The sequence below is a fragment of the Nesoenas mayeri genome (assembly GCF_963082525.1).
Source record: "Nesoenas mayeri genome assembly, chromosome: 24".
Classification (NCBI taxonomy): domain Eukaryota; kingdom Metazoa; phylum Chordata; class Aves; order Columbiformes; family Columbidae; genus Nesoenas; species Nesoenas mayeri.
The window spans coordinates 475,523-487,460 of record NC_137546.1 but is presented as its reverse complement, the minus strand read 5'-3'; the positions used below and the strand labels follow the sequence as shown (position 1 = coordinate 487,460).

The 11,938-nt window shown below is 69.8% G+C and overlaps 2 protein-coding genes across 4 annotated transcripts; one reads left to right on the top strand and one right to left on the bottom strand.

Moving 5' to 3' along the window:
• Nucleotides 1-170: 170 nt before the first annotated feature.
• RPL22 (ribosomal protein L22) lies at nt 171-11,848 on the bottom strand. Of its 3 annotated transcripts, XM_080358593.1 has the most exons (7): nt 11,603-11,848; nt 11,398-11,486; nt 10,914-11,083; nt 10,305-10,522; nt 1,975-2,079; nt 1,228-1,352; nt 171-380 (listed from the first exon to the last, which is right to left on the bottom strand). In XM_080358593.1, exons 1-7 carry the CDS (start codon nt 11,822-11,824, stop codon nt 236-238), a joined length of 1,074 nt encoding a protein of 357 aa, XP_080214719.1. In that variant the 5' UTR covers nt 11,825-11,848; the 3' UTR covers nt 171-235. The 3 variants fall into 3 exon arrangements, with proteins under 3 accessions (XP_080214719.1, XP_080214718.1, XP_080214717.1); XM_080358591.1 differs by lacking the exons at nt 171-380; nt 1,228-1,352; nt 1,975-2,079 and adding an exon at nt 8,602-9,854; XM_080358592.1 differs by lacking the exons at nt 10,305-10,522; nt 10,914-11,083; nt 11,398-11,486; nt 11,603-11,848 and adding an exon at nt 2,393-2,446.
• On the top strand, nt 3,548-7,621 carry RNF207 (ring finger protein 207; the record flags this gene model as incomplete). Its single annotated transcript, XM_080358986.1, has 16 exons — nt 3,548-3,738; nt 3,839-3,971; nt 4,050-4,194; nt 4,307-4,388; nt 4,458-4,533; nt 4,602-4,727; nt 4,844-4,890; nt 4,988-5,060; nt 5,130-5,198; nt 5,284-5,352; nt 5,446-5,567; nt 6,556-6,745; nt 6,823-7,008; nt 7,099-7,150; nt 7,227-7,344; nt 7,407-7,621. The coding sequence occupies 16 exons, from the start codon at nt 3,548-3,550 to the stop codon at nt 7,489-7,491; spliced, it is 1,764 nt and encodes a 587-aa protein (XP_080215112.1). The 3' UTR covers nt 7,492-7,621.
• Nucleotides 11,849-11,938: the final 90 nt, after the last annotated feature.

Genomic DNA, 11,938 nt, shown 5'->3' with positions numbered 1-11,938 from the left:
AGGAGCCCCGCCCTCGGCCCCGGCCCCGCCCCCGCGGAGCTCCGCCCTCGGCCACGCCTGTGCGGCCACGCCCCCGCCGAGCTCCGCCCCCTCGCCACTGGCCCCGTCCTCCCGAAAAGCCCCAAACCGCCCCAAATCCGCGCCCCGGCCGCCGCCCGCGGAGCGTGGGGTATCAACAACTCTCCCCGCCGTTTATTTCAGGAAAGCAAAACTGTACAAAATGGCCGCGGGGGGTTCAATCCTCCTCCTCCTCCTCCTCCTCATCCTGGTTGATCTGGAAGTAGCGCAGCTCGTAGCTCTCCTTGCTGTTGGCCACCACGCGCAGCCAGTCCCGCAGGTTGTTCTTCTTCAGGTACTTCTTGGTCAGGTACTTCAGGTACCTGTGGACAGGGGGGCCCAGAGCGGCTTTGTACCCCCGGATCTGCCGCAGCACCTCCCGCCCCACGAACCCCCGCACGGCGCTCGCGGCAAACGTGTCCCCCGTCCCCACCTCCAGCAGCCACCAGCGCGTCCCGGCAAAGCCGCACCAGGGGAATCACATCAGCAGCTCCCGGGACCCCCTTACCCCCCTGAGGTGGCGGCCACACACATTTCCACGTCACCGGGTCAGCACACCAGGGTGGCAGGTAACGGCTGCCGGTGGCCGCAGGAGCTGCTGGGACACACCGGGTACGGCACCGGCACCGATAACCCCCTCAGCTGTAAGGCGGGTGCTCGCGGAGCGGGGCACCGCCCCAGCACCCCACACACGGCTCCTGTTCCCAGCGCTTTAGACTGGGGCTGCCTCCCCGTGCCACTGCTGCCACAGCAAACACCGCGTTTAACGCCGCCACACAAAGGACCGGCAGCCCTGAGAATCCAGCGGCACAATGCACAGTGAAAGAGCTCCGCTGTGCACCGGCTGCTAAACCCTGCTGTGCTGGGCATCCTTTTGGCTGTGCCCCCCAGCCACCTACCCACCCGCCCTCCCAGCACGAACATCCACGCCTCTCACAGATCGTTCCGGCACGGGCAGCTGCTGCACCAAGCGCCACCCTGTGTTTAACCCAGAGTCCTGGCACGACTCCTGCACCAAGACACCCCTGTAGCACCAGGCCTGCCTGACCGCTGGGCTGCTGCCCCTGTGCCAGCGATCCTGCCAAGAGCCACCGCGGCCGGCGCCACCGCCGAGCGGCCTCATGGCCATGACCTGCACCAGTGGGACGCAGGGCTGCCCCGCCACCTCACCTCTTTGAGAACGGGACCTCCGACGTGACGGTGATCTTGCTCTTGCTCCTCTCGATGGTCACCACACCCCCGCCCAGGTTTCCCGCTTTGCCGTTCACCTTGATCCGCTCCTGCAGGAACTGCTCCTGCAAGACAGGGACGGCACCGCTCAGCTGGGGCCGCCAGCTCCTGCCGGACAGGGCCCTCGCGGCTCGGCCGTGCCCGGCGCTTTGGCTTGTTGTTAGAGCTGGGAAGGCAGAAGTGCTGTTATGTCGGGGGGCAGAGGAGAGCTGCCCTCCCGCAGGCCGCGAGGCTCCGAGCCTGCCAGCACCTTCCACGACTGACCCAACCAGCGGCAGCGAGGCTGCCAAGCCCAAAAGCATCAGACCAGTGAGGCAGGGACGCGTTTCCTGCCTCCCGAAGGGACAGCCGGGGAGGCGGCAGCTGGGTTATGACCCCCCGAGGCCACCTCAGCCCTGCCCTTCGAACCCGCAGGGGAGCACAGTTTGAATGAAAAGAGGCTGGTCACAGAGCGCTGAAACCTGCCCGCCTGCCCTCGCTCCTCACCGCCGAACGGAACGCTCCCCGCACGGGGAACGGGGGCGACACTGTCCACCCGCGGGGAAAACGTCTGTGCTTGCACTGCCAAGTGTTTAACGGCCGCCGGCAGCCGGGCTCGGCGGCACCGGGCGCCTTTGTCCGCAGCCGCGCGGGAGCAGGAGCGGGGCTCGCCCGCAGCCGGCGCCCCGCCCGCCCGGCCCCACTCACGAAGTTGGCGGCGTCCATGATCCCGTCCTCCACGGGGTGGGTGCAGTCCAGGGTGAACTTCAGCACCTGCTTCTTCTTCTTGCCACCTTTGGCTGCGGGCTTCTTCTGCAGCGGGGAGAGAGAGAGCGTGAGGGCCGCGCCGGGCAGCGCCGCAGCGAGGGGCTGCCCCAGGCCCGGGCTGCAGCGAGGGGGCCGCGCCGGGGCAGCGGAAGGGGCCGGGGACCGGGCCGGGGACCGGGCCGGGGCGCGGGAAGGGCCCCGCATGGCCGGCGCGGGGCGGGCCGGGCCCGGAGGAGGCCCAGAGCCGGGCTCAGCCCCGGGCGGGGGCGCGGGCGGCAGCGGCCGAGCCGGGGGGCGGCGCGGGGCGGGGGGCGCGGGGCGCGGGGCCGGCCCGGCGCGGTCCCGGCCGCGCACTCACCACGGGCGCCATGGCGGCGGCGGGGAACGGGCAGAAAGGGAGCGCCGGCCGCGCGCGTGCGCCGGAACAGCCTCGGGCGGCCACGGCGCATGCGCCGACCCCGCGCCCACGCTGCCGCCGGGCTGCCTGACATAGCCGAACGACGAGAGCGTCGATGGCTCCCCGCCCCGCCCACGCACGCCTCTGCCGCTCCGCGAGCGCAAAGTGCTGCCTGGCTGCGCGCGGTGGGCGGGGCCGGGGAAGCAGGGCGGGGTTTCGGGCTGTGGGCGGGGATTTGGGCGGAGCTTCGGGCCGGGGCGGGGATTGGGGCGGGGTCGGCGAGAAGTGGGCGGGGCTCGGGGGGCTCGGGGCCGCTGAGCAGCGCGGGGCGCACCCGGGAGCTGCGGGAGCGCGCGTCCCGGCGCCCGCTCACTGCCCTGGGGAGCACCCCGCACCCCCGCACCCCGCGAGGTCACCCCTGCGCCCCGCGGTGCTGTGCTGCCCGTGGGACACACGTGTCACTGCCCGCAGGGGCGCCCCTGCACCCCGGCTGCTGCGCCCTCGCGTCCTGCGCCCATCCCCACGGGCGCCCGGGTCCGCGCAGCCCGTGTCCCCACACCCGCGGGCTGGCCCTGCTGAGCACACCCGGCTATTTTTGGGCCGCGGCCGCTGCCCGGCAGTGCCAGGGGCCCCGCGTCACGGGGGCGGCCGGGCCCGGCGCCTCGGTGTCGGCTCCAGTGCAGCCGATGCGCAGGGAGCAGCAGCGGCGCGGCCCGGCACAGCTCGGCGCGGCACGGCGGAGCCCCGGCGTGCACACGGGGAGAGGTAAAGCCTTCGGGGGATGCTCCCTCCTGGGGCCACCCATTCCTGGGACACCCCCAGCCCTGTTCTGGGGGACGCTCTGCTGCAGGGGTCACCGCGCCCCCGGGTGACACCCCGCCCCGGGGATGCACGTGCTCTGGGGGACACCCCACCCCAGGGACCACCCCACCCGGCCCTGCCGCCCCATCCTGGGTGCCGGGGCACGCTCAGGGCAGCCTTGTGCCGCGCTGCTCATCACCTAAAAATAGGCAGCGCCTGGGCCCCGGCGGCGGGACGCGTCCTTCCCGCGCTGGCCACGGAGCTCGCAGGGCGCGGTGCTGCGCGGTGGCACGGGGGTCCCGCTCTGCCCCGCAGATGGCTGGCGGCATCTTCTCCCCGCTGGGGAGCTGCTCGGAGCTGGAGAAGGCCAACTGCCACCCGCTGGTGTGCCTGCTGTGCCACGAGCCCTACCAGCACCCCTGCCTGCTCGACTGCTACCACAACTTCTGCGCCAGCTGCCTGCGGGGCCGCGCCAGCGACGGCCGCTTGTGCTGCCCGCTCTGCGGGTGAGGGACGCCGTGCCGGGGGCACAGGGCCGGGCGTGCCGCCCCGCAGCCCTGGCGGGTGTCCCCATCCCTGTCCGTGTCCCCACGCCCATCCCTGCAGGCACCCCTCCGTGGTGAGGGGGGGCACAGGGCTGCCCCCCGTGGACCGGCTCCTGCAGTTCCTGGTGGACAGCTCGGCCGACGGCGAGGAGGACGTGCAGTGCGCCAACTGCGACCGCTGCTGCGCCAAGGCGGTGAGGGCAGCGGGACAGACGGCGCGGGCGGGGGACCCCCCGCCCGTGTGTGCCACCAGCCGCCCCCCTCCCACGCAGGAGCTGGACACCATGTACTTCTGCAACACCTGCGGGCAGCCCCTCTGCGCCCCATGCCGCGAGGAGACCCACCGCGCCAAGATGTTCACCCGCCATGAGATCGTCTCCCTCTCCAAGCGCACCAAGGACATCCACAAGAAATGCCGTGAGTCCTGCGCCGGGCTGTGCTGCACCAGGCTGCGCCGGGCTGTGCCGCGCCAGGCTGTGCCGTGCCAGGCTGTGCCGGGCTGCGCTGCCCAGCACCCTGTCCCTTGCAGCGCTGCACGAGGAGCCCTACATCATGTTCTCCACCGAGAAGAAGTCCATGCTCTGCATCAACTGCTTCAGGGACATGCAGGGGTGAGCAGCCCCGGCCCCGCACCCGCCCCGCACCCGTCCCGTCCCGTGCCCTGACGCCCGTGCCCGCAGGGAGAGCCGGGCGCACTGCATCGACATCGAGACGGCGTACATGCAGGGCTGCCAGCGGCTGGACCAGGCGGTGATGGTGGGCAGGGGCTGGGGGGCTGGGGGGTCGCGGTGCTGCCCGCGGCGCTGCAGCTGCCCCTGCCGCAGGCCGTGAAGGAGCTGCAGACCTCCACGCGCGAGGCCATCGTCCTCCTCAAGGCCATGATCGAGGAGGTGCGCAACAGTGCCAGCGAGGAGGAGGCGGCCATCAACTCCCTCTTCGGCCGCATGCAGGTCGGGGTCACCGTGCTCTGCGCCCACGGGTGCCCGCTGGGTGGGCACGGCAGAGCTGGGGTGGCAGGAGGGGACCGGGGCGGCCGCAGGACACGGGGGGGCTGTGCCATTTGCAGGAGCAGCTCTCCGAGAGGAAGAAGACGCTCCTGAAAGCTGTGCAGAGGTGAGGGGCCGCGGGCCGAGCGCCCTCCCAGGGGCGTCCCCCCCCGGGCGCGGGCTGCCCTGGGGCCGAGGCTGAGCCCCGTCCCGCTCCGCTGCAGCCAGCACGAGGAGAAGGAGAAGGCGTTCAAGGAGCAGCTCGCCCACCTGGCCTCCCTGCTGCCCACCCTGCAGGTGGGCTCTGGGCAGGGGCCGGGCTGCCGCGGCCCCGGGGGCACCGCGGTGACAGCTCCGCACACACAGGTGCACCTGGTGACCTGCTCAGCCTTCCTGAGCTCCGCCAACAAAGCCGAGTTCCTGGACCTGGGCTACGTGAGTGGTGCTGGCGCTGGGGGGCGGCTGGTGCAGCCGCCGCGGTGCCGGTCGCCCCTCACTGCACCTCGCCGCTGCTTTTCAGCAACTGATGGAGCGGCTGCAGCGGATCGTGAAGCTGCCGCACCGCCTGCGGCCGGCACAGACCAGCAAGGTAGAGCTGAGCCCCCGCCCACGGCGCCCGCGGGCGGCCCCGGCTGCCGGCTCTGCCCCGGCCCCACCGCGCTCGCCCCCGTTTCGCCCCCAGATCAACAGCGAGTACCGGGCAGAGTTCGCCCGCTGCCTGGAGCCCCTGCTGATGCTCAGCCCCCGCCGCTCCGTGGTGGGCAGCGCCGGCGGCATCGGCCCCGGCATCGCCAGCGCAAACATGTGAGGTGCTGGGATGGCACCCAGGGCTGGGGCGCATCCTGTCACGCATGTCCCTGTGTCCTGTGCCGCACACCGTGCCGCACGTCCCCCTTGGCATCCCACCGTGCCGAGCTCGCCCTGCTGCTGCCCTTGAGCGTGTCCCCTCGGCGCGGCGGGGCCGGCGCGGGCACAGCTGCGCTGGCGGACGACAGGCACGGGCTTCAAGTGACACTTCTGGGAAGCGGCGCTGGGGGGGCGGGCGGTGGGGTGCCCGGCGAGCCTGCACCCCGCTCCCCCCAGCCCGACCTCGCTCCCCGGGCTCTGGCACCGGCTCCCGCTCGCCCGCGCGCCCGCGGCGCCGCAGCCCCTTCGCCCGCCACTATTTTTATCAGAATTTCAGGGAAGTGCCGGGCCGTTCCTCGCCCGGGATATATTTAGGCCCATTGATGTCACGGTGGTGCTGGCCCTGCCAGGCGCTCCCGGCAGGAGAGGACAAACAGGCGCTGCCGCCCATGGGGACCGCTCCTCACCCCCGGCCGGGCTCAGCACCGCGGGGCTGAGCTCCTGGGGCTGCCGGCGCGGGCAGGGGAGCGCGGCGCTGCACGGTAGGACCGAGGGCGGTGGGGCAGGACGGGGAGACTGCGGGACAGGGCGAGACACGGGGGCAGCGGCACCCGCCAAGGGGCCGGGAGATGCCGGCGGTGAGGGAGCCGGCCGCATCCTTCCCTCTGGAAACGCGCCGAGCTCGGCTCCTGCCTTGTCCCCACCGCGGCCAGTCACAAAGCTGTGGGCGTCGGGAGAGCCGTCCGTGGAAACGTGACTTTCGGGGCGGCATAAGGTGCCTTCGAGTGACCCCGCGTGCTCGGGCGTGGGAAGGGACAAGGGGGGCTGGCGCGTCCCCAGGCAGCCCAGGGCGAGGGGCCGGGGGCTGAGCCGGCAGCGGGGCCCCCAGCACCGCGTCCCTGCCGCGGCTCGCCCACAGCACATCGCTGTCGCCGTCTCCACGCAGGCTCCCCGGCGGCCAATGCTCCAAGACCCTCATGGTGCCCGGCTGCCCCCCCGTCGGCGATAAAATGTCCACCAGCCCCATGGTGCGGAAGCCAACAATGCACCGGTACATCAGCACCAAGGTCCTGCTGGCTGAGGGGCGCGAGACCCCCTTCGCCGAGCACTGCCGCAACTACGAGAACACCTACCGGGTAGGGAGCGCGGGTCAGGATGGGACGGGGGGACGGGACGGTGCTGCTCACGTGGCGGCGCTGCCCCTGCCCCGCAGATGCTGCAGACGGAGATCCAGGGCCTGAAGGACCAGGTGCAGGAGCTGCACCGCGACCTCACCAAGCACCACTCGCTCATCAAGACGGAGATCATGAGCGAGATCCTGCAGAAGTCGCTGCAGATGGACGTGCAGATCGCCGCTCACTACTCCGCCGTGGAGATGATGCGCAGCGTCTTCGAGGAGGTGCATCCAGCAGAGCAGGGTCCCTCCGCGGCGCAGGGTCCCTCCGCGCTGTGCCGCAGCGCGCTGCCCGGCTCCCTCTCCATCTTCCAGGTCTGGGAGGAGACGTACCAGCGGGTGGCAAACGAACAGGAGATCTACGAAGGTACCGACGACCCCCATCCCCGAGCCCCCCGTGCCAGCCCAGCAGCCGTGGCCACAGCCCGTCCCCTCGCCCCCAGCCCAGCTCCACGACCTGCTGCAGCTGCGGCAGGAGAACAGCTGCCTGACCACCATCACCAAGCAGATCGCGCCCTACGTCCGCTCCATCGCCAAGGTGAAGGAGCGGCTGGAGCCCAGGTGAGGGGCGCGGGGGGGCTGCTGGGGCTGGGAGGGCCGGCCCCGGCTCACACCCCCGGCAGGCTGCAGGAGCCGCGGGAGCCCAAGGAGGAACAGGCGCAGATGCTGCTCAAGATCTGCGATGGCAGCGAAGCGGCGCCGAGGTAGGAGATGGCGAGCAGCCAGAGCCGAGTTCCCCCTGCGCCCTCCCCAGCTGCGCCCACCGAGGTGCCTCCCCCTCCCCAGGGACGCCCCGTCCAGCAGCAGAGCGGGGGCTCCGGCCGGCCCTGGGGAGCGCTGTGAGCCCGGAGACCCCTCCCCGGAAAGCACAGCCTGCTGCGGGGGCCAGCAGGGAAGCGGGGCCGGGAGCAGCGCCCGGAAAGAGCCGGTGCCGTAGAGCCCGAGAGCGCGGAGCCGCCCGGTGCCCAGAGCCACGTCCCGGCTGTCGACCGCGCTGCGCCGCGAGCGAGGGCCGGAAAACCGCCCGGCACAGGGCCCTGCTGCGCGCGGAACGCCGCCCTAGGGTCACTTCGTTAGTCTGGAAAAACACTTGTCCTTGCGCTCTCCCTCTCGTGTGTTACAAGTGAAATAAAAGGCTGCGAGTGTACGTGTCCGCTTGGCTCTGCAGCTCTGGACAGAATCAGCGCCCGCCCTGCGCCTGTGGAGCTTGAGGCGCAGGACGGGCGGAAGGACGGGGTTAAGAGGGGCTGTCGGTGTCAGAAGCACCAGGAGGGCTCTGAGCGGCTGGCTCGGGAGTCTCTCCCTCTCTCGGGCGCGATCCAGCGCTGCCGCGCTCCCGCAGACCAGCCGCGAGGTGCATTCACTGCAAAGAACAGCTGGAGAAAAAGATCCGTTTCCGCCCTCAGCTCACATCAAAGCCAAGTGACACCCACGTTGTCTGTTTGTTCCAAAGGATGCTTGGAGTTCACAGCAGAAAAAAGCTACAAAAAACGTTCAAAGTTAACTCGCCCGGGGCACGCTGGCTACAGCAGCAGGTCACAGCGCCTCCGAGCTACAAACACCACCAGCACAAGACAAAGCAGCAGCGCAGGTGTCGGGCTGGCGCTGTGTGCAGAGCACGCTGGGGAACACAACGCGAACCTGGCGGAGGAAGCCCCGTGCATCCGCTGGGAGATGGAGAACCCGCCCGTCCCGGCGGCTCCGACGCGCCTTCTGGAAACCCACCGCGAGGATTCCAGATCCAGGGACGTCACCAGCCCCTCAGCGGATCCCCAAATAACCACCAGACAGAAGTTGGCAATATCTTTTCTTGTTTTTTATAAAAGAAAAAACTAACCCAAAGCAATTTCCCTCAGTGCCCCTTTCCTGAGCCGTACTGCAGCCCGGGCCCCAGGGAACAGCGCGGTCCCCAAGCGTGAGCTGACGAGCCGTTTGTCTCCGTTCCAGCGAGGAAGAATAACGTAAAACTCAAGAAAACAGTGCACCTCTTTGGTATATAACAACAGAGTAAGTTATACCACAAAGCTCGAGTAGGAACCATTTCCAAAATGGTAACGTTTAGAATAGCATTAGCTAGCCAAACTTTTGTCCCGCTTGGGGAGTTTCCCCAGCAGCACCTCCCAGTCGTGCCGACATCCCAGGTCTTGCCCAACAAGGTGGGCAAGGACCTCAAGCGCGCGGCAGGCGCGGTTCTGTCCCAGCCCGGGCCCCTGGGATCTCTGCAGGACGGAGCGGGACTGGCGGGGTAGGAAGCAGCGTGATTTGGAAGAGGGAACAGAGGTGGCGGGGTCAGCGCGGGAAGGCAGCGGCTGGAGCGGCACCTCGGGCGCTGGCAGCCGGGGGAGGGAGCGGGCTCGCTCTCCTGCCGCGTGTCGGAGGCGCTCGCGGCCCAGCAGCACGAGGCGAGCGGAAAGGGCTCCCGGTGGCCAGCAGTGCCAGGGAGAACCTGAGCAGCGGAGCTGGAGGGCCGCGCACCAGCTCCCAGAGTGGGCCTGAAGAGATTAAAGCCACGAGACTGGCTCGCAAGGTGAAAAAGCTTTAAAACCAAATCATGCCACAGGAACAACCCGCTGACCCGCGCCCTTCCTGTTCTCCGGAGAACCGGTCCGGAGGCGCTTCGGTATGATTCAGCTTCTGCAGGTAGGAGAGTTCAGTTCTCTTTAGGGTCACTACAGGCAAAGTTATCTGGAAGATCCCTGAATGTGCAACAAAGGACTTATCTCAAGAGGGATAAAGGAGCTTCTGATCTGCTAGTGACCTGGCAGCTGCCCAGCTCTGCCCCCTCCGCCAGCTCCTCCGGGGCAGCCGGGAAGTCCCGAGGAGCTACTCCAGGAGCCCCGCGGCGCCCAGAGCCCCGCGGTCCTCAGCCAGTCCGCTCCTCTCCCGCGTTACAGTTCCACTTTGACTCCTTTAATAAAAGGGAGACCTGACGGCACCTTCCGTTTGTACTCCAGGTACTCTTCTCCAAAGAAGTGAATGAGCGTGATCTCCTCCTCCTCGATCCGCTCCCTGAAGAAGCGCCAGGACGCCAGCGCGTAGCCCACCACGCAGATGGGGTTGCACAGTAACACCTGCGGGCAGACGCGGCCGTCAGCGTCCCCTTCCTCCCAGACACCGCGGCCACCCGCCCCCACGGGCTAATTGCCCTGCGTTAAGTTTGCCATGAGATCTAAGCACTCTGCAAAGAAAAGAAAAGATCCCAGCGCCTGCTGTGGAATTTCATTCCAGAGATAAATCAGCTTGTGAGGGACCAGGCCCACGGGCTGGCTTCTGCGGGCCCAGCTCTAGAGCCCGTGCGTGGCCACAGCGCCCCACGTGCAGCCTCCACAGTCCCTCTCAGAGAAACAAACCCAAACGCCAAGCACGGGAAGAGCACAACAGAGGCAGCGCTGAGCTACAGCTCAACCACAGCCGGCTGCCCCGGCCAGGGCCCCGGTTCGCATCATGGGACGGGTGTGTGGCAGCGGTAAGAAAGATACGGGGTATACGACAAAAGCATCTGAGCGCGTTATATACGGTACCTGCGTTCCAATACTCCAGTAAAACCATCCCACGTAAGACGGGTGCCGGAACCACCCGTACACCCCACTTGTCACCAAAGTATGAGTATCCGACTTCTCGTTCTGAACGATGTGGTTGAAGTTGGAGCCCGCCGTGAGCATGGCCGCCTTCCGCAGGCAGTCCCCAAAGATCACCATCAGCAGCCCCACGGTGCTCAGCCAGGTGATCTGCTTCAGCTCTGCAAGAGAACGAGGACGCATCACGACAGGTTTCACACATCAGGCCCGCCTGGGTGAGCCTTCCCCCCATCTCAAAGCGCAACAGGGTGTGAAACACAGCCAGTGCTCCCTGCCCCGCCGCCCCACCACCGAAATACATAAATAGCGTCCCCTGCCACGGAGCCGCCCCCGGTGCGGAGTCCGTACATCCGCAGCAGCGCCGGCTCTACAGCATCAAGGGGGCACTGCCCCCGCCCCCCCAGACCAAAACCAAGAGGCTTTGAGCACAGGGCGGTTACGGCGGCGTGGGAGCGCGGCCCCGCCGCGGCTCGGTCGGGTCGCTGGCGCTCTGCTACGGCCGGTGTGCCCGGGCAGAGCCGGCGGGCGGCAGCGAGGGGCCGGGCCGCCGACCTGGGAACAGGAGCTTCTCCAGCGTGAACTCCACCCAGGAGGAGAGCGCGGCCAGGTTGTACTCGAAGCTGTGGTTGAGCAGGAAGGAGTCCAGCGAGAGGCTGCGCGGGTTGTTGATGGCGGTCACCAGGTACTCCGAGTAGTGGAAAAGGGAGAGGGAGCACATGTACCTGCGGGCGGGAGCCGCGCTGAGCGGGCTGCGCCCCCGCCCGCCCGCCCGTCCGTCCGTCCGTTCGTCCCTCTGTCCCTCCGACCCTCTGTCCCTCCGTCCCTCCGCCCGCCCGTCCCTCCGTCCCTCCGTTCCTCCGTCCCTCCATCCCTCCGTCCGCCCGCCCGTCCGTCCCTCCGTCCCTCCGTCCCTCCGCCCCTCCGTCCCTCCGTCCGCCCGCCCGTCCATCCCTCTGTCCCTCCGCCCCTCCATCCCTCCGTCCGCCCGCCCGTCCGTCCCTCTGTCCCTCCGCCCGTCCCTCCGCCCGTCCCTCACCAGCCGAAGTGGCGCCAGGCGGAGCGGCCGGCGCTGAGCAGCAGCCCGCAGCCGAACGCGAAGCCCAGGAAGCCGGCGCGGACGGCGATCTGCGGCCAGAGCGGGGAGAAAACGCTGCCGCGGCCCGCCGGAGCCTCCCAGCGGGCCCGGCGTCCCCCGCCCGCCCCGGGCCGCCCCCGCCCCGCGCCCCCGGGCCGCCCCGCACCTTGTAGAGCGGCCGCGGGTACAGCAGCAGCAGCGCCGCGTTGACGCCCGCCAGGTGCAGCGCCAGCGCCAGGCGGCCGCGCAGGCCCGGGGCGGCCAGCAGCGCGGGCGCGGAGCCCAGCGCCACCGGCAGCGCCGCCACCGACGCGCCCAGCAGGAACGCGCCCAGGCTGGCGCGCGCCTCCCGGCCCAGCCGGGCCCGCCGCGGAGCCGCCGCCATCATGGCGGCGCCCGCCCCGCCCGCGTCGCCGGGGAAACGGCCGGGCGGCTCTCGCGAGAGCCCCGCCCCACGCAGGCGCAGCGGCCCCGGCGGCGCCGCTCTCGCGAGACTTGCGGC